General features: G+C 29.3%; 3 protein-coding genes across 3 annotated transcripts; 1 reads left to right on the forward strand and 2 right to left on the reverse strand.

Annotated features, from left to right (window-relative positions):
• Positions 1–3,591: 3,591 nt before the first annotated feature.
• Positions 3,592–5,346, reverse strand: LOC138141135 (uncharacterized). Its single transcript, XM_069061804.1, has 3 exons — positions 5,250–5,346; positions 5,125–5,193; positions 3,592–5,030 (listed from the first exon to the last, which is right to left on the reverse strand). The coding sequence occupies exons 1-3, from the start codon at positions 5,292–5,294 to the stop codon at positions 4,650–4,652; spliced, it is 495 nt and encodes a 164-aa protein (XP_068917905.1). The 5' UTR covers positions 5,295–5,346; the 3' UTR covers positions 3,592–4,649.
• A 1,847-nt stretch (positions 5,347–7,193) lies between these two features.
• On the reverse strand, positions 7,194–13,894 carry LOC138141134 (uncharacterized). The gene is made up of 2 exons (XM_069061802.1): positions 7,522–13,894; positions 7,194–7,466 (listed from the first exon to the last, which is right to left on the reverse strand). Exon 1 carries the CDS (start codon positions 13,892–13,894, stop codon positions 12,665–12,667), a length of 1,230 nt encoding a protein of 409 aa, XP_068917903.1. The 3' UTR covers positions 7,194–7,466; positions 7,522–12,664.
• On the forward strand, positions 7,849–12,538 carry LOC138141133 (uncharacterized). Its single transcript, XM_069061801.1, has 2 exons — positions 7,849–11,691; positions 11,744–12,538. Exon 1 carries the CDS (start codon positions 7,849–7,851, stop codon positions 11,635–11,637), a length of 3,789 nt encoding a protein of 1,262 aa, XP_068917902.1. The 3' UTR covers positions 11,638–11,691; positions 11,744–12,538.
• Positions 13,895–21,304: the final 7,410 nt, after the last annotated feature.

Here is a 21,304-nt window from a genome sequence, read left to right on the forward strand (position 1 = left end):
TCTGAAAAGACGTAAGTTTCAATTATAACTCGTGAAAGGTACGGTTTCGGCCGGAAATTATTAAATTTTCTAAAAAGACGTTAGTTTCTACATCTCATGCTATTTTCTTAACCAGAAGTTTTCGAGGCAGAAATTTTATTACTCAAGAAATGTACGGTTTGGGCAGGAAATTCTTAAATTTCTGAAAAGACGTAAGTTTCAATTATAACCCGTGAAAGGTACGGTTTCGGCCGGAAATTATTAAATTTTCTAAAAAGACGTAAGTTTCTACATCTCATGCGATTTTCTTAACCAGAAGTTTTCGAGGCAGAAATTTTATAACTCAAGAAATGTACGGTTTGGGCAGGAAATTCTTAAATTTCTGAAAAGTCGTAAGTCTCAATTATAATTCGTGAAAGGTACGGTTTCGGCCGGAAATTATTAAATTTTCTAAAAAGACGTTAGTTTCTACATCTCATGCTATTTTCTTAACCAGAAGTTTTCGAGGCAGAAATTTTAAAACTCAAGAAACGGACGGTTTGGGCAGGAAATTCTTAAATTTCTGAAAAGACGTAAGTTTCAATTATAACCCGTGAAAGGTACGGTTTCGGCCGGAAATTATTAAATTTTCTAAAAAGACTTAAGTTTCTACATCTCATGCTATTTTCTTAACCAGAAGTTTTCGAGGCAGAAATTTTATAACTCAAGAAATGTACGGTTTGGGCAGGAAATTCTTAAATTTTAGAAAAGACGTAAGTTTCAATTATAACCCGTGAAAGGTACGGTTTCGGCCGGAAATTATTAAATTTTCTAAAAAGACGTAAGTTTCTACATCTCATGCGATTTTCTTAACCAGAAGTTTTCGAGGCAGAAATTTTATAACTCAAGAAATGTACGGTTTCTGTAGGAAATTCTTAAATTTCTGAAAAGACGTAAGTTTCAATTATAACCCGTGCAAGGTACGGTTTCGGCCGGAAATTATTAAATTTTCTAAAAAGACGTTAGTTTCTACATCTCATGCTATTTTCTTAACCAGAAGTTTTCGAGGCAGAAATTTTATAACTCAAGAAATGTACGGTTTGGGCAGGAAATTCTTAAATTTTAGAAAAGACGTAAGTTTCAATTATAACCCGTGAAAGGTACGGTTTCGGCCGGAAATTATTAAATTTTCTAAAAAGACGTAAGTTTCTACATCTCATGCGATTTTCTTAACCAGAAGTTTTCGAGGCAGAAATTTTATAACTCAAGAAATGTACGGTTTGGGCAGGAAATTCTTAAATTTCTGAAAAGTCGTTAGTTTCAATTATAACTCGTGAAAGGTACGGTTTCGGCCGGAAATTATTAAATTTTCTAAAAAGACGTTAGTTTCTACATCTCATGCTATTTTCTTAACCAGAAGTTTTCGAGGCAGAAATTTTATAACTCAAGAAATGTACGGTTTGGGCAGGAAATTCTTAAATTTCTGAAAAGACGTAAGTTTCAATTATAACTCGTGAAAGGTACGGTTTCGGCCGGAAATTATTACATTTTCTAAAAAGACGTAAGTTTCTACATCTCATGCGATTTTCTTAACCAGAAGTTTTCGAGGCAGAAATTTTATTACTCAAGAAATGTACGGTTTGGGCAGGAAATTCATAAATTTCTGAAAAGACGTAAGTTTCAATTATAACTCGTGAAAGGTACGGTTTCGGCCGGAAATTATTAAATTTTCTAAAAAGACGTTAGTTTCTACATCTCATGCTATTTTCTTAACCAGAAGTTTTCGAGGCAGAAATTTTATTACTCAAGAAATGTACGGTTTGGGCAGGAAATTCTTAAATTTCTGAAAAGACGTAAGTTTCAATTATAACCCGTGAAAGGTACGGTTTCGGCCGGAAATTATTAAATTTTCTAAAAAGACGTAAGTTTCTACATCTCATGCGATTTTCTTAACCAGAAGTTTTCGAGGCAGAAATTTTATAACTCAAGAAATGTACGGTTTGGGCAGGAAATTCTTAAATTTCTGAAAAGTCGTAAGTCTCAATTATAATTCGTGAAAGGTACGGTTTCGGCCGGAAATTATTAAATTTTCTAAAAAGACGTTAGTTTCTACATCTCATGCTATTTTCTTAACCAGAAGTTTTCGAGGCAGAAATTTTAAAACTCAAGAAACGGACGGTTTGGGCAGGAAATTCTTAAATTTCTGAAAAGACGTAAGTTTCAATTATAACCCGTGAAAGGTACGGTTTCGGCCGGAAATTATTAAATTTTCTAAAAAGACTTAAGTTTCTACATCTCATGCTATTTTCTTAACCAGAAGTTTTCGAGGCAGAAATTTTATAACTCAAGAAATGTACGGTTTGGGCAGGAAATTCTTAAATTTTAGAAAAGACGTAAGTTTCAATTATAACCCGTGAAAGGTACGGTTTCGGCCGGAAATTATTAAATTTTCTAAAAAGACGTAAGTTTCTACATCTCATGCGATTTTCTTAACCAGAAGTTTTCGAGGCAGAAATTTTATAACTCAAGAAATGTACGGTTTGGGCAGGAAATTCTTAAATTTCTGAAAAGTCGTTAGTTTCAATTATAACTCGTGAAAGGTACGGTTTCGGCCGGAAATTATTAAATTTTCTATAAAGACGTTAGTTTCTACATCTCATGCTATTTTCTTAACCAGAAGTTTTCGAGGCAGAAATTTTATAACTCAAGAAATGTACGGTTTGGGCAGGAAATTCTTAAATTTCTGAAAAGACGTAAGTTTCAATTATAACTCGTGAAAGGTACGGTTTCGGCCGGAAATTATTACATTTTCTAAAAAGACGTAAGTTTCTACATCTCATGCGATTTTCTTAACCAGAAGTTTTCGAGGCAGAAATTTTATTACTCAAGAAATGTACGGTTTGGGCAGGAAATTCATAAATTTCTGAAAAGACGTAAGATTCAATTATAACTCGTGAAAGGTACGGTTTCGGCCGGAAATTATTAAATTTTCTAAAAAGACTTTAGTTTCTACATCTCATGCTATTTTCTTAACCAGAAGTTTTCGAGGCAGAAATTTTATAACTCAAGAAATGTACGAGTAGTTATATAGTGCTGGTTCTGGCTCACTCAAAAATCACGTTTTAGACTCATGTGTTTTGCGTGACCTTCAACTGTATCAGTCATGTCGCGATCAAAACGCTAGTTTTAATTTGCGTTTGTAGATTAGTCAAAACATAGTTTTTGATTCAGAGTAAATTATCTGATCATTACATCCGTTTTGGTTCCATCAAATACATGGTTTTTGATTAATGTAAGTAAGCGGTATTTTGCGTGACCTATATTTTTCCAAACAGGTGTTGTGTGTATGTGTTCATGTACATAACATTGAGGTAGGTAATGGAGTTTCATATCTCTGTGCGTGCATTGCATTTTATAGTAAGTAAATCATAAAAAATATTTTCAATCTAATTGTTGAATTCTAATAAAAGATAAAAAATTTGCATTGTTTGTGACTTGGAAATGTGTTTTGTTTGAGGGTAGGGTATTGCGTAAGAAATAGTGGGCGTTATTTTGTTAACAAGGAGGGGATATGGAGTATTAATTAAGGAAGATTTATCGTTTGATATCAGTTTAATATCAACAGTAAGAATATTTTGCTGAAGACTTTTAATATGAGTTCATTTTTGCAAAGTGTTAATGAAGCAACTTTTTTCGTGCCGTTTGTAAAATCAAGCCAGCTGGAAGTTAATAAAAAATTTCAAGTTAATCGGTTTAGTAAAGAGGATTCACAGTTTGGTAAACAAGTTGTGGTTGATTGTGGGGATTTTAAAACATCCTTACCCCAGCGTTTTACATCGCAATTCACTGAAGAGGCCATTACAACTCTCAACCAGGAGTTAAGAGACGGAAAAACAATTTTTATGATTAGTCGGGGGAACGTTGGCAAAACAACAAATATATCTTTCATTGAAGAATAAAGGTGACAACAATGAAAAATCAGAAGAAATTTGTTCAAGATCTGAAAGTAGTGAATAAGAAGAAAAATTTGTTATTATTGTCACATATACAGTCAATAAAAAACTTAAAATATTTAATTGCAATGTATGAAATTAATAAAAAAATTCAAAGTGTTAAAATATAAATAAACTTTTATAAAAGTGAATATGTGGTGTTTTGTTTGTTTATGAGTGGGGAATAAAATATTAATTAGATACGTAAAATTTGATTATTTTATCTTAATTAAATGACAAGAGCTATAATCACAATAGAAAAAACAATCAACAATGAAGAAAGTTAAATTTAGTGATAAAGTTATTATTCATAATTTAGATGACACTGATGACTTTCGAAAATCAGCCTGGGAAATGTATGCTAGAGATAGATTAAGGTTTCAAAAACGAATTAGTGAATTAAGGAAAATTATCGATCCTGTGTTAAATAATCTATTAATGAAACAAAAAATAAAGAAAGATGTCAACAAAACACTGTGTTAAATAAGAGCTACAGCATCCGGCTGTATTGGGTGAAATAAAAAGCGATGACAACAAAACATCACATGAAATAGGAGACACATTATCCGGTTGTGTTGTTTGATTTTTTTTATATTTTAATAATAATTTTTAATTGAAAATTCTCTGTACTTTAGGTTACAAACAATGTAAAATAAAACAAATTTATTTTTTAAGTATATTTTTTATTTATACATAAAACTATACACTAAAACACATTTTATCTACTATTTTTTCTAATTTTTCTAATTCTACTAAATTTTGTTTTTTTTTCCTAACTAATTGTTGCTTTACCACTAAATATTTATTAATTTTTTGAATTTTTATGTCAATTTTTTTATTAATTTTTATAATATCCTGGTACATATGCTTAACTTTAGTTTCAAATTCTTGTTGAATTTGATCAACTGAAGATTTTTCATCCTCCATATAAAATGAGGAAGTCGAGGAACATGGAGACGCCTCTGGAGGTGTTGTAATTGTTTTACCCTTGCCCTTGCCCTTGCCTTTACCCCTAGTTGGCGGCTGGGTGGTAAAGGCCTCCGCTTCCTCATTGTCGTCCACGTGTTCCATAAATCCAATCTGAAAATAATTAAGTTTCTATTATTAATAAAAATTACAATTTTAATAAATATAAACTTATCAATAATCGGAAAAATTTGAATAAAAAAATTACCTCTTGCAACAATGATTCGGAATCAATCAATGAAGGTAGACTAAAGTTAGTTTCCTCATCCTCCATAGGCTGTTGATAAATTTTATTATTAGTTATTAATTTAATAATAATTAAAAAATACATACCTTAATAACTTTATTTTGAAGGATGTTCACTTTTTGAGTAGACATTTTTTTTTTTCGTGAAATTACCAACAATTGAACAAATGAAAACTAGTAATTGAAATAAACAAGAATCATGATTTATATAATAAAAAAATGCAAAGTTTACAAAAAACCCCCACAATTTTTCTGCATGTGCCTTGGTCGTTTAAGTCTACCTCTAAATGGGTGGGGGCTAAGAGTGAACGAATGAAACGTCTTATGTGATAACGCCTAGATGAACAGTGGGAGAGAACGTTAATTACTCATTTGTAGCATAATTTTTTATGTTACCGCCCACAGACGTACAGAGCCATTACAGAATGATTTCTTTTGTATTTATTTTGAATGTGACCAACCCCCAATAAAAGTTGCACCAAAGAAGATGAATGCACCCTTAAATGAAGAGATTGAAGGAAAGAAAAATGTGCCAATTAACACAGGACAACATAAAATGTTTACAATTGAAAATGAATTAAATGCCGATATTGGCAAAAGTTTATTAGGAAATAATTTTGATTTTTATTTTGCTTTTATGGCTGTGTACATTTTCAATTGGATTGGATATTTATTGGTGATAACATTTTGGCACAAACTTGCAGCAAAATTTGGTGCTCTATCAGGATTTGGATTATCAATATCAAAGTGGACGTTTTTGATTCAATATTCAACAGACTGGATATTAAAAGACTACAGCTGGTTTTGTTGGCTTTTAATAATTTTAGGATTAATCGTCTGCATATTTTCATGTAAACGATATTTAAAAATAGTAAGGAACTGGGACATGCTGTCTGTTAATCAACAAATAACTTTAATTTTTAATTAAGTTTCAACCAATGTAATATTTATAAATGTCATGAATAAAATATTAAAAACAAACAATCCTTTAATTTTTTCTTGATTTTTATTCGTAATATGTATTTGTAATTTTTCACTATACAAAATTACATTTACAATATAAATTCAAACAGCAAATATATTTGAAAGGGTGGTTTAAGATCAAAAATAATAAAGGAAAAAAAGCTGCATATAGACGATTGAAATTAAATGAAACAAAATTGAAGTTAATAGAATCATAAAAATAACCTCAAATTATATTTTAAAGAAAATTTTTTGAAACTTTATTTCGTAAACGGTACGTTGGAGCCCAAAATAATAGAGGAAAAAAAGTTGCAAAAAGTTGTTATAAATCGAATGGTAAAAACTAAAAGTTGATTGATTCACGTGCATAAGCTCAAATTACAATTAAAGAGTAAAATTGTAAAAGTTTAATAGCGTTTATCTCAAAAACTATTCGTTTTATTGAAAAATGATCTATGTAAAAAAACATGCGCAAAGAAATGGAAAATCGATTTATTTAAATCAAAATTTTTTTAGGGTTGATCATTTTGTATTTTCTACACCGTTCAATATTTTTTGAATTTGAGTTTTTATTTAAATTTGTGAGTTTAAGCGATGAAGTTTGATATGCAACTCGATATGGTTCTGACAACATTTAAAAAAACTACCCTTAGCTTAAATTAATTTAATTTTGAGATAAAAATTTGAAATTAAAACCACAAGTAGCATTTTTTATGGAGAATTCAAGGATTTAATTTAAAAAATTTTAAAATGTTTTTAAGTGCCTTTTTTTGGTAAAAAAACATCACTTTTTAAAGAAAAAAAATTAAAAAAGTAACAATTTAAAAACATGAATTTTTCTAAATCCAACCATCATAAACATTTTAAAAAATAAAAATGTTTTAAGTGCCAAAAAGTATAAAATTAAAGTCATTTCCGCCCGACCAAAAACGGGGGTTAAACTTTGTTACTGATGTAGGTTCTCTTAAGATATGTCTCATATCTGGATTGAAAAGTCAGGACTCTTTTTTTTTTTTTTTTTTTTTTAAATAGGGGTGTTATATGGTTATTTAATAATAATAACAAAGATAAAAGTATAAACATTTATTTATTTATTCTCAAATACATTATTTTCATCGCAATCATCCCAATTTTCATCATCGGGAGTGTAATTTACTTGAGGGATGACAATTTTTGGTCTCTTCTTCATTTCTTCCCATAATCTTTGCCGTTCCGCAGCACCCTCTTTCCACTTGCGGTCCATGTCTTTCATGTACTCCTCACGATGAGCCTTGTACATGTGGATCGACAAACGATGCTCCAAGCATTTATGGAAGGGGTTGTAGGGACATTGAACAATTCCTTTAAAATAATAAATATATGAAATACAGTTTTATATTAAAAAAAAAAAACTTACCATTTTGATTATTGTAACTATCAAAATTTTGGAAATTCATGGTTGTAGTACTCGCAAGTTGACAATTATCAAAGTGTATAAAACTAAGCCAATTACTGCTATATTTATTTCAATGTCCCCACTCTTGTTACATCCCTCTTTTTGTCTCCCACCAACTTTTAAAGAAAGAAACATTTTGCTTATCTTCGGCAAAATATATCCCAATTTATTTTTACTTTAGGTAATTAACATGTTATCACCATTATTTTATTCTTTTTATTTCACTATAAATAAGAATCTTTTTTTTGAATATTGACATTGTTTGTGCAGCTTCTTTATTAAACTTCAATGGAAACCGTCACACGTTTATGTAAAAGAGTCTTAAAAGTGGTACGTGAATATTTCTCAAAATTAAAAACTATAGATGAGTTAAATAAATTTCAAATTCATATAAATAATACAATCAAAATTGTTAATAAAGCAATAAAAAACAAATTGCATAAAAATAATGTTTTAGAGTCACTTCATTCTTTAGAATCTAGTTTATCATATTTAAAATATTATCGTTTAAAATTAAAAAAACTTAAACAAAATTTAATTTTGAAAACGGGAGGAAAACTTTCAACTAATTTAAATCGAAATTGCTCTAATGTAAAATGGGAAAATATTGAATCAGCTTTTAATGGAAGAATTCGTACTGGTTTTATATCAACATTAAATATAAAAGACCCTTTAATTTTTTTCAATAAAGCTTTTAAGTGTTTTTCAATTAAAATTAAAAAAATCTTAAAGGAGTCTATGATAAAAGTGAATGTTATTTTCTCCGCTTATTTCATAAAACCTCAAACTGGTGAAATTGACATAAAAAGCTTTTGCACAAAAAATGTTCCAATTGACACTTCAACTAATTTAAAACGGTGGTACAAAGAAAACGTTACCGATAAATTAATGAATGAATTAGAAGAGTTTGCAGAAAAGGATTCTGGATGGGCTCTTCATGAAGTTATAGGGCTTAAAGTAAATATTAACAGGTATGATCCATTAAAGATAGGTTTTTCAACGTTTGTAACTGTACCAAATTTTATTAAAAAAAAACATGCAGTAATTAATGTTGAAAATGATGATAATTTTTGTTTTTTATGGTCAGTTGTATCTGCTTTGTATCCTGCAAAGAAAAACGCTAATAGAATTTCTTCTTATCCACATTTTAAAGATGTGTTAAAATATCAAAATATCCAGTTTCCAATTACAATTAAAGATGTTAGAAAGTTTGAAAAACATAACAATCTTGCCATTAACTTATATTATTTTGAGCGTTCAAAAATTTTGCCTTGTTCTTTAAGTTCACAAACACATAAAGCTGATATTAAAGTTATCAATTTATTAATGTTGCCAATTAATACTAAACCAAATTTGTCTTTTGCTTCTAAAAAGTCCTTACTTTATCACTTTGTGTGGATTAAAAATTTATCTCGTTTGTTATCTAAACAATTATCAAATCATAATAATAAATGTTTTGTTTGTGAGAGATGTTTAAATTCTTTTACCACTGACAATCTACTCCAAAATCATTTGCGTTATTGCCTAAAGTCAAATCAATGTTGTGTCAAATTACCTGATGAAACAAAGAAATTTTTGCAGTTTGAAAATCATTCTTATAAAGAAAAAGTTCCCTTTGTTATATACGCAGATTTAGAAAGTATTTTAGAAAAGGCATCAGACAATAATTACTCTACCAAATCTAATTCTAAAATATATCAAAATCATGTTGCATTTAGTGTAGCCTATTATCTAAAATGCTCTTATAACGATTCATTCTCTAAATTTAATATTTATCGTGGTAAAGATTGCATTCAGTGGTTTGTTAAAGAGTTGGAAGAAATTTCACAGTTTTGTGATGAACAGCTTAAAATAATTTTACCAATGACAACAATAACAACAACAACAACAACAACAACAAATGACAATTGTCACATCTGCAAACAAACATTTCAACCAAACCAAATGAAAGTACGAGATCATAATCATCAAACAGGAGAATTTCGTGGTTTAGCGCATCAAGCTTGTAACTTAAATTATAAAGATGCTCATTACATTCCTGTTGTTTTTCACAACTTGAGTGGATATGATGCTCATTTTATAATTAAAGAACTATCAACACAGTTTCAAGGAACAATCAAATTGCTACCTATAAATAAAGAAAAATACATTTCTTTTACTAAATATGTTGCAGGCACAAATGTATCTTTACGATTTGTTGATTCTTTTCGTTTTATGTCTCAAGCTCTAGGAAAACTTTCATCAAATTTACAAAACGAACAAAAATCTATAACAAAATTATTTTGTAATACCGAAGAAGAATTCTTGTTATTAACAAAAAAAGGTATATTTCCTTATGATTACATTGATTCATTTGAACGTTTAGAGGAAACCGTTTTACCTTGTAAAGAAGCATTTTACAGTGAACTTACTGAGGAACCTATTAGTGACAGCGACTATTATCATGCTAAAAAAGTTTGGGACTGCTTTCATATTAAAACAATAGGAGAGTATGCTGATTTGTATTTAAAGACTGATGTTCTTTTACTTGCAGATGTTTTTGAAGCTTTTCGTGATACATGCAAAAAAACATATGATTTAGATCCTTTACATTACTTTACTACTCCCGGACTTACATTTGATGCTATGCTCAAAACCACAAATATAACATTAGAACGTTTGATGGATATTGATCAAATATTATTTATAGAAAAAGGAATAAGAGGTGGTGTATCACAGTGTTCAAATAGATATGCAAAAGCAAATAATAAATATATGAGAGAAAATTTTATACAAAATTTAGACAGCAAGTACTTAATGTATTTTGATGTGAATAATTTATATGGTGCAGCAATGTCAGAATATTTGCCATATGGTGAATTTGAGTTTTTAGAAAATTTTAACATTCAACAAATATTATATACCTCCAATACTTCTCAAATTGGTTACATACTTGAATGTGATTTAGATTATCCCATTTGCATACATGATATGCATAGCGATTTACCATTGGCGCCTGAACATATGGTGCCACCAAATTCTACATCCAAAATTAAAAAACTGCTTTTAACATTATTTCCAAAAAAAAATTATATTATTCATTATAGAAATTTGAAAATGTATTTAGACCTGGGAATGAAATTAACTAAAGTTCACAAAGTTTTAAAATTCAAACAATCACCATGGCTTAAACAATATATTGACTTAAATACCAAACTCAGGCAACAGTCTAAAAATGATTTTGAAAAAGATTTCTATAAATTAATGATTAATGCTATTTATGGTAAATGTATGGAGAATGTTAGAAAACATAGAGACATTCGATTGGTAACGAAATGGGATGGAGGACGCTGGGGACTACGCGCATTAATTTCAAGACCTAATTTTCATAGCTCCATTATTTTTGATGAAAATATTGTTGTTGTTGAAATGAATAAATTAGAAGTTTATCTGAATAAACCAATATACGTTGGTTTTAGTATCTTAGATATTTCGAAAACTTTCTTATATCATTTTCATTACAACTATGTTATTAAAACCTTCCAAAACTCTGCAAAATTACTTTATACCGATACTGACAGTTTAATCTATGAATTTAAAGTTTATGACATATATGAATATATTAAAAAAGATTTTCATCTTTTTGATACCTCAGATTATGAAACTAACAATATTTATAACATTATACAAAGAAACAAAAAAGTACCCGGCCTTATGAAAGATGAAAACAATGGTAAAATTATGTTAGAATTTGTTGGTTTAAGATCAAAAATGTATGCTTACACTGTAGATGACGATAAATCAAAAGAGTATTTAGTTAAAAAATCAAAAGGATCTACAAAATCTTCAATAAAAGCCATCACATTTAATGATTATAAAAATTGTTTGTTCGATCAAACAATTTTAGAAAAAGTGCAAAAGTTAATAAGATCTAAAAACCACAAGGTATCATCTATCAAACAGAAAAAAATTGTCTTAAGTCCATTTGATGATAAACGTATTCTTAATTTTGATACAACTGACACTAAGCCTTGGGGCTATATGTATCAAGCGACACCTAACAGAGAAAAAGAAGAAGAAAATATTAATTATGAGTAAAGTACATATGTGTACATAAGTAAATAATGGAAGGGATATCAACTACAAAATGAGGTACTGCATACAAACTAGCAACACAAATAATTTTATTTTATTGTTGTTGCAGTGCTAACCAGTGTTTCCAAGATGGATCTTTTGTTACAAATCAAAATCGAAGCCCAAGATGCTCTACAGAAAATTTATATGAAACATTTAAATAACCTGATCCTGTATGAAGACACTCATCAAACGAAACTTAAACTTTTTACTCTGATGAACCGAGAAGACTTTATTATTCCAAGTGAAATTTTTCCAAAAATGTCTCTTTACATAAAAAATGCTAATGTTGAAATATTTGTAAAACTGTTACAGAAAAGAAAATTTTTAGATAAGTATGTACACACATTTGTAGATATCTGTAGGAAAGAAAATGTAAGTTTGCTTTCTTATTCGAAATTATATGCCTTGTTAACTGCTCATGGTTTAGAGAAAAATGTATCACATATTTATTATCTGTTAGATTTATTGTCCAACCACAATTTGCAAAACATTTGCACAAAGGAATTTCCATTGTTGAATATTTTGCAAAACCATCAAACTGTTGTATCATGCATTGATCAATTTGTATGTAATGTTTCATACATAGCTGACTACAAAAAGCTTCAGATAGCGATTTTGTCGTTGAAATTAAATAAAGATGTTTTATATAGATTTAAGCCTCATGAAAATGTTAAACACTCCCAAATATTACAATGGGTAAAGGAAAACATATTCAAAGGAAACAGCGATCCAGAGGCTCAGCTAGGTTGGACTTGCGGTCCAGACTCAGCGAGATGGCCATCAACAAAGCTCCAGGATTATAAAGAAACTTTGACTCTGTTAACATTATTATCATCTATTCAATAAAACACTTTTCATATTTTTTTGTCTTTTATTTATAAATTTTCTTACATAATTAAGGTGCTACAACTATTTATCTTAAATACTACCTAAGTAATAATAACAATAACTAAATAAATAAATAAATACATGGGTACCTACTTATAACCTATCTAACTAAAGATATTATGTTTTTAATTGGTATATATTTAGCTATTCTATCATGCAAAATTAAACAATAAGCAGTTGTTTTATCAGGTATATTTACACTTGTTTCAAATTCTATTCTAATATCCACTGCACTTCTTTTTAATTCTTCGTTTTGTTTAGAACAATCAATCACTGCAATTGGTGCAATATCTTTAAACTCTTTTGGAGTAAAAATAGGTTCACTTTCTTTGTAAAGAAAAGAATTTTGAAAATTAGTAAACATTTCATATAAGAGAGCATATTGATTGTTAACAAAATTTATATTTAAATTGTCATATGGATAATGTGTATCATTAAGGAAAACTTTAATATTTCTTAAATAACAATGATCAAAACGACTACAGTTTTTAGTAAGTTGATTTTTTCGATCTGTTTGTAATGCAAACATTACATATTGAGGTTTTTCTATAGCAGATTTAATAGCCCATGTATGTTTTTGTGTTTGAGGTAAAACTGGATATTCATGTAATTCTCGACTTCGAAAAGGAATGTACAATTCTTTTGCACTTTTAACAATATCCAATAATTTTAATTGTTCTTTTATTGTTGTTGTAATATGAGGAACTCTCCATGATATTTTTTCTAAAGACAATTTTACTGTCTTATCTAAATCATCATCAAGCAAAAATGCATTACTATCATCACTACCGCGACGTAGTACTAATTCTTGTCGAGCATTTACCAAAACTTTTTTAAAGTCTTCACACAAACCCAAAACCATGTGAAGTGGAATTATAACATCAAAACTACCACTCACTCCATCAATAATAGTAGATTGTTCTTTGGGAAACCAACCACTGTTTTGAAGAGCCTTACTTTGTGATTCGTTGTATGTTGCATATCCTTTTAAAACAGACGCAATTCCCGGATTTCTAACAGTATCAATGGAATCTCCTGATATTTCATAACGTATTTCATTAAACAAAAATAAAATTCCCATGTTAACAAATTCAACGCTTGAAGGTGGTAAAACAGCATTATCTTTACCATACACTTTTACTTTTCCTTGAACATGTAACGTACTGTACCAAGGTAAAGTGTATATGTCTTGTTGTTGTATTGGAATTCTAATTTCATCATTGTTATTAAAAGAACTAGATGCATAAGGTGGATGAGTACGTTTTTCAGCATAAGCAATTGTCATATCAAACAACGGTGGTTCCTGAACATTCAGAATTTCAAAATTCATTTTGCTAAATTTATACTTTTACTCGAAATCCTAAAGATTTTAAAAACAAACGGTTTGCTGTAGTTAACACTTTCACGTTTTTCACTCGACTAGAAATTTTATTTGTTTTTGAGATATTTATATTTTTACCCTTGTATGCTGCACCAATTTTACTATTAACATTAAACACTATTCCCATTGCAGGATCGCTATTTTACTTTACGCAAATGCAACCTTACTGTTAGCACTTCTCCTCTAAAATTGACAATATTTCCATCTTGATCAGTTATTTTAATTGTTATCTCATCTATTTGTTTAGTGTTAACTGGTAGATAAATAACACTAGAAGGTGTTTCTATTATTTTGTATCCAGGAGGTACACAAGGAAAAAATTCATGAATAACATGCACTTCTTTACCATTGCGATACGCACCAGATACAATATTACACTCCACACATAATGCATTTACTTTGAATATTTTACAAGGATTATCTGATATATGTTTTTTGTTTGCTCTAAGTGTATTACTGCTGAAACCTAGTAAGCTACCAATAGTGTCTTTTTTTGTAAAGTCAATATCAAGACTACATTTAATTTCACATTTTAAGGTATTGTTATTTCCTTCTATAAGTAAAGTAGGTTGTTGCATGTAGTGATTTGTTTTTAATGATTCGTTTTTAACATATCTAATAAGTTCTTGACTTAAAAAAGCATTGAGTTCATCAATTTCATAAGAACCCTCAGGAATTTCAATAAAACCTTTTGTTTGATTTATTAAGGTAAAATAAAATTTGTTATTTGAATTAGTTACGTTTGCTATTGAATTAAATGTTTCTAAGTTTATTAAACCTAAAGCGTATTCACTGTTATCCAATACTAAAGGAGGATAATATTTACTTGAAAGTATTGAACTTGTTCCTGTTAAAGTAAACGTAACAGACATGATACAAACACATACAAAAGACTGTGCTAAACTAAAAACTATCTACATCCGTTATTAATTATTATAGTTGTACAAAAATTTTAAACACAAATGTCCACAAATTACTGTATCAAACTTTTGTAATGTTTGATGATTATATATTATTTCACACTTATTGTTTTTGTTTAAATATTTAACTAATTCTGTAGGTGGCGGTAAGTTGCCAAAGCTATCAAAATAAATGACCTGGTTATTAATTTTTTTATAAGCAGTCCAGTGAGTTCCATTACCTTTCTGATCATCTAAATTTATGAGACCAGTTTCGTTAACTTTTGCTCCTGATTTAGGCAATGAATCTTTCATAAATACTCCTCTAAAATTATGAATTTCTAATAGTTTTGCAAATTTTTTTAAATCAATATTTGTTAAGGCACGTTTTGGAAGCTTTATAGGAATGTCCTTGGTGATTTCCATGGTCCTAAAAAAAGACCGAATCCCTTTTTATAAGGTTTTAAAAACAATCCTTTTCCTGATTTAGACTTATTTAATGCAATGGCTTCCATATTTTGATTATGTCTTTGAGTTTCTTTAAGTTGTTCTTTAGCTGCTTTAGTATCATTTACTGCTTTTGCAATTGCTGCAGCACCACCACCTAAAGAACCTAAGGCCCCTAATGCAGCAAAAATTGGAATAAGCGGTAAAAATCCACCAGTTTTTGGTATAGGAATAGTGCGTGTATGTTTAATAGGACTTTTGTTTTTTACTGATTTTACAGCTTTTACTGCTGCTTTTATAACGTCAATGTTGTTTTTAAACTTCTTTCCTTTAATTGCTGTTTTTGCAATTTTTCTTAGTTGGTTAAACCCTAATCCTTTTTTACTTTTCTTAAATTTAGTTTTTGAGCGCTGAGATTTTTTTGCTGATGAACAACCCATTCCAAGTGTTAATTTAGCTTTCATTGCAGATGCAACACCCAAAGCCGCAGTTTTTTCTCCAAGTGAAGAATTAGAAGAACGTAATCTAAGCTTTGCTTTCTCTAATAAGACACGGTCTGCTTTATGTCTATTGATTAGATCTAAACTCTTATTATAAGCGATATCATGTTCCTTGCAGGCTTCATCCAAATCATTAACTCCTTTATCGCCTCGGGAAAGCCGTTTTGATAGTTTTGTTCCTGGTCCACAATAATTATAACCCGGAATATGAAGTTCTACGGGTAGCTTATTTATCACCGAATTTAGAATACCACGTCCACTATATCTCTTTTTAACCGTTTTTACTTGACTGTTACGCTTTCGTTTTTTTACTGCCATATATAGACTTTATGAAGTTTAGGTTTTACCAACTAAAACACAACTAAAACAAAACAGGTTTGGATAAGAATATTTATAGTTTACAGAAATTTTTCTCATTAGTTTCATGCAAAATGCGAATAGTACAACAACCAATAACACTACAAGTTTCAAACAATGATTTTAAAACTATTAACAAAAAAAGACATGGAGGACTTTTTCCCTCAACTATACGTTGTCTTATTGTAGGACCATCAAACTGTGGTAAAACCAATACAATGATAAGTTTAATTGAACATCCTAATGGATTGCGATTTGAAAACGTCTATGTTTTTTCAAAATCATTATTTCAACCAAAATATCAGTATTTAGAAACATTATTAAAACCTATAAAAGGAATGAATTTCTTTGCATTTAATAATCTAGAAAATAATATTCCCTCTTCATCAGAAGTTAAACCTAATTCCTTAATAATTTTTGATGATGTAGCTTGCGATAAACAAAATGTTATGAGAGAATATTTTAGTATGGGTAGACATAAAAATATTGACTGTTTCTATTTGTGTCAGACTTATACCAAAATTCCGAAACAATTAATTAGAGACAATGCAAATTTTTTAATAGTATTTAAACAAGATGAGTTAAATTTACTTCGCATTTATAGAGACAACGTTAGTTCGGAGCTCACTTATGAACAATTTAAAGAAATGTGTCATTTATGTTGGCAGGATAAATTCAATTTTTTAGTAATTGACAAAGAAAAAGATTTCAATAGTGGAGGTTATAGAAAAGGTTTTGATTGCTTCATACAACCTTAATTTCAGTAAGAAAAACTATATAAACAAAACAAAGTACCAAATTCCACAGTTTTAGAAGCAGTTTGTTAACGCTTTGTAACGCTTTTACGATTTGATAACGTTTTGCGTATTTGTATTAACTATGAATTTAAAAAGTAGAGTTAATGATACAGACACAGACAATCTAAAAAAATTAATTAAGAAAAGAGATGAAGTAAAGCGAAAAATGACTTTGCTAAAACAAGATGAGTCTATTTATGAAAACACCTTTTCTCCTATTACCAAAAGACTTGAAACAATATCCAATCAGTTACAAGAAAAAGGCATTGTCAACAACTTTAAACCTAAAGAAGAAAAACAAGAAACATTTAAACAAATTATTCCCGTCGAAAATAAGCTTACTCTTTCGGATAGAATCTCTAAACTTCAAAAAAGAATGGATTCAATAAAAGATGATAAAGTTGATTTGAATGAAATTGATAAGCTACTTCAAAGTACATCACATGATGCATCAGTTTTAAAAAGGGAGGTAGAACCAGAAAGTTTTATAGAGGAACCTGAAAATGTAGACAATATAGAACTAGATGAGTTAATTGAAAATTCAGTTGAAGAAAGTAAAAATAATATTTCAAATATTGTTGGAACAGATTTATTTACTGAGTACTTAGAAAGTTTTGATGAAATACCACGACAATATATAAGTGCTATGATTCTTGATAAGAAACGAGAATTTGATCATAGGACTGGCATAAGACACGACAGCTTTCAAGAGAAATTCTTCATTGGTTCATCTGTTGTAGAGTTTATGGGCAAAGACATTAAAGTAGATAACAACTTTTATAAAACAACACCGGGACTCTATGAACTTTTATTTAAAAACAATCCTAAAAAGTATACACAAAATGACTTGAGTACATATAAAGAGATTTTGGATTTAGGCAATGCTTGTCGTCCTAACTTTGATCCTTCTGCTCCAATTCGCCTTAGATCTGATAAATATAAATCAGTTATTGCTCCCTTATACTTTCCATCTCAAAATTATACTGAAACTCCTAAAAGACCAAGAAAAGCCATCGGTAAAGGTATGATAAAAGAAACAAATAATTATCCAATAAATTATGTTTACTGGGATGATCCAAATGAATTAGTCGAAAGACTTCGGTTATTAGTTGCTTCGCAGACAGCGGGACATTCGGGTCACAATAACGAAATAGTTTCAATTGTAGAAGAATTGCGTGAATCTGGTATTATTGAATGATGACGCTTGATAAATTTGGACGTCACTTAGTTAAAAATCCACAATTGGTATTGACAAAGTTTAGTGACAAAGAAATTCTTTCATCCTCATATATGTTTTATAACGTAATTTTAAAATTTGAAGCTAATGCCATTGTAGATAATAAATATATTATAGGATTTGACAGAGTTGATTATAAATTTCCATTAGAACAGGGTACCATTGAAAAGATTCTTCTAAACAATGAAGAGGTTCTTATAAGTTTAAATGATAAATTATTTACTAAAGAACAAGCTTTGAATTATCAAATGCAATTTGGAACAAGTATATCATTTGTTGTTAAACAAAGTACATCGAAAACTAAAAACAATAAATTTAAATGTTTATTTGCGCAAATAATTGTTAAATGTCCAATAAAATTTGAAAATCAGTCAGTCAATGATGAAAAAGCGATTATAAAACATTAATAATAAGCATGGTTTCCAAATTAAAAGATAATGGTTATAAACCTACTTCCATCAAAATGGATATCGTAAAAGAATTACATAAGCCTGCAAGAAAAAAATTCAAACGTCGTCGTATTATAATTAAAGGACTAAATGAAACATTGCAAGCTGATCTTGTGGAAATGATTCCATATGCCAAAGAAAATCAACAATTTAAATACATTTTAGTTGTAATTGATTGCTTTTCTAAGTACGTCTGGATGGCTCCATTAAAGACAAAAAATTCTATTGATGTGAGTACAGCAATGGAGAATATTTTACTAAAAGTAAAACCACCACCTAAAAACTTACAGACTGACAACGGTAAAGAGTTTTTTAATACAAAATTTCAAAGTTTAATGAAAAAACGTAAAATTAATCATTATAGTACGTTCAGTTCTATTAAAGCATCTATAGTTGAACGGGTCAACAGAACGCTAAAGCAATTAATGTGGGTACAATTTAGTTTTCAAGGAAATTATAAATGGGTCAATATATTAGATAAAATCGCCAACGAATATAACAACAAATATCACAGCACAATTAAAACTACACCCGCAAATGTTAAAAAAAGCAATGAAAGATCAATATTGAAATCAATTTATACTCATATAAAGCTTGCAAATGTACATAATAAATTTTCTGTTGGTGATCATGTACGAATAAGTAAACATCGTCAAATTTTTGATAAATCTTATACAGCCAATTGGTCAAACGAAATTTTCATTGTTAAAAAAGTAAAGCTAACTAATCCAACAACATATTTATTAAAAGATGTACAGGGCGAAGATATATTAGGAGGATTTTATGAAGAAGAATTGCAGAAAGTAAAACATTCGGATATTTACTTGGTGGAAAAAGTTTTAAGAAAAAAAGGAAAAAAAATGTATGTCAAATGGTTAGGACTAAACAACACACACAACAGTTGGATTGATAAAAGTAGCATCACATAATACATTCAAATGTAATTTATATTTTTAATAAAATTATAATAAAGAATCTAGTGTTTTATTTCATTATTTCCTTACTTTGCAGTTCATAATCATCCGGATAGAGATGACTAACCTAAGTCAGCATCTTCAACCTTCACATAATTGTGATTAAGCAATATTTTACATCACAATATGGTAGTGATAGTAGCAATAAAACAACATGAATATGTGAAAGTTTATTTATATTTACATTACTACAAAATATACAATTTCAAATAAATAATAATAACATTTAGGAACACACAAATTCACTCTTTAGTTCTATATTCTCGTAAAAAATGTTTAAAATGTTGACTCTTAATTAAATCATGCATGGCGCAAGGAAGACATCTGACACCTTCCATATCACTTTCACCTTTGCATGATGGACACTTATATTTAATCGGAACAGGCATTTTTTTTTCTCGTGTAGCTCCAGAAAAATTTATTCTTCTGTCTGTTCAACAAACTTGATATTGGTTGTTCTTCCAACTATTCCTTCACTAACCATAAAAATGTTTTTTCCTTGTTTCAATAAATTGTTTAAAGTTTGAATAACTTTTTCGCTAAATTTTTCTGTAAACCGTTGTGGAAGAGGCGTTTTAAATTCACTACAATCAACGACTACTTGTTCACCAAACTGAGTTTCCGTCTTAATAAATCTTTTAATGGGGAATCTTCTATCAATTTCTAAATAACTTGGCCTCACATATGGCACAAGATGAGTTTCTTCGTTTATAGATTTTAAGAAATGACTCATCGCTTAATTTTGATACTATGCAGCTGCTTTAATACTATGAAAATGTAAGTTCAGCATACAATTATAAAATGATCCCCCACTACCTCAATGTTTAGATGAATGAAAACACAATGACCCCTTCAGAAAAATAAAGATCATGCAAAATACTACTTATTTGCATGAATAAAAAACTATGTTTTGCAGAGAACACAGAAATATGAAACTTCAATATCTTCCGCAATGTTTCTAGCTCATAAAAATATAAGTCACGCAAAATACCGCTTATTTACCTGAATCAAAAACCATGTTTTGATGGAACCAAAACGGATGTAATGATCAGATAATTTACTCTGAATCAAAAACTATGTTTTGACTAAACTACAAACGCAAATTAAAACTAGCGTTTTGATCGCGACATGACTGATACAGTTGAAGGTCACGCAAAACACATGAGTCTAAAACGCGATTTTTGAGTGAGCCAGAACCAGCACTATATAACTACTTAAGATTATGGCTGAAAACAATACACGTTTCCTCAACCAGTTCGAACAAGAAGCGAAACCCCTTTATAGGTTTTGTTCTTAATTGCGAGTAACTAGGCTACTATTGTAATTAGGTGTGCTAGGCGAGATAATTAAATATCTAGGCGATTCTGACGTCGAAAACTTCTAGACAAGCAAAAAGTTGAGTGGTTGTCGAGAACAGCTTTGAGAAATCTTGTCTTAACTGCTTGATAATTGTCTAATTAATATTTCAAGATTTATTGCGTTGTATTTTTAGCTTCTCCTGGCAAGGGTTAAGTATCTTATTATATTTTTGAGTACAATAAATGTTTCAGCATTTCCATTTACTTTAATGCTTGTTGTAAACTACTTTAATTAAAATGCCCATAAACAAATTCCTCAAGGTTTTAATTCTACCAGACAAATTTTCGTCTTGTTGATAGATGAGGGTAGTTTATTATTTATTTTCCTCGTAGAAAACAAT

This window comes from Tenebrio molitor, unplaced genomic scaffold (assembly GCF_963966145.1).
Source record: "Tenebrio molitor unplaced genomic scaffold, icTenMoli1.1 SCAFFOLD_97, whole genome shotgun sequence".
Lineage (NCBI taxonomy): Eukaryota > Metazoa > Arthropoda > Insecta > Coleoptera > Tenebrionidae > Tenebrio > Tenebrio molitor.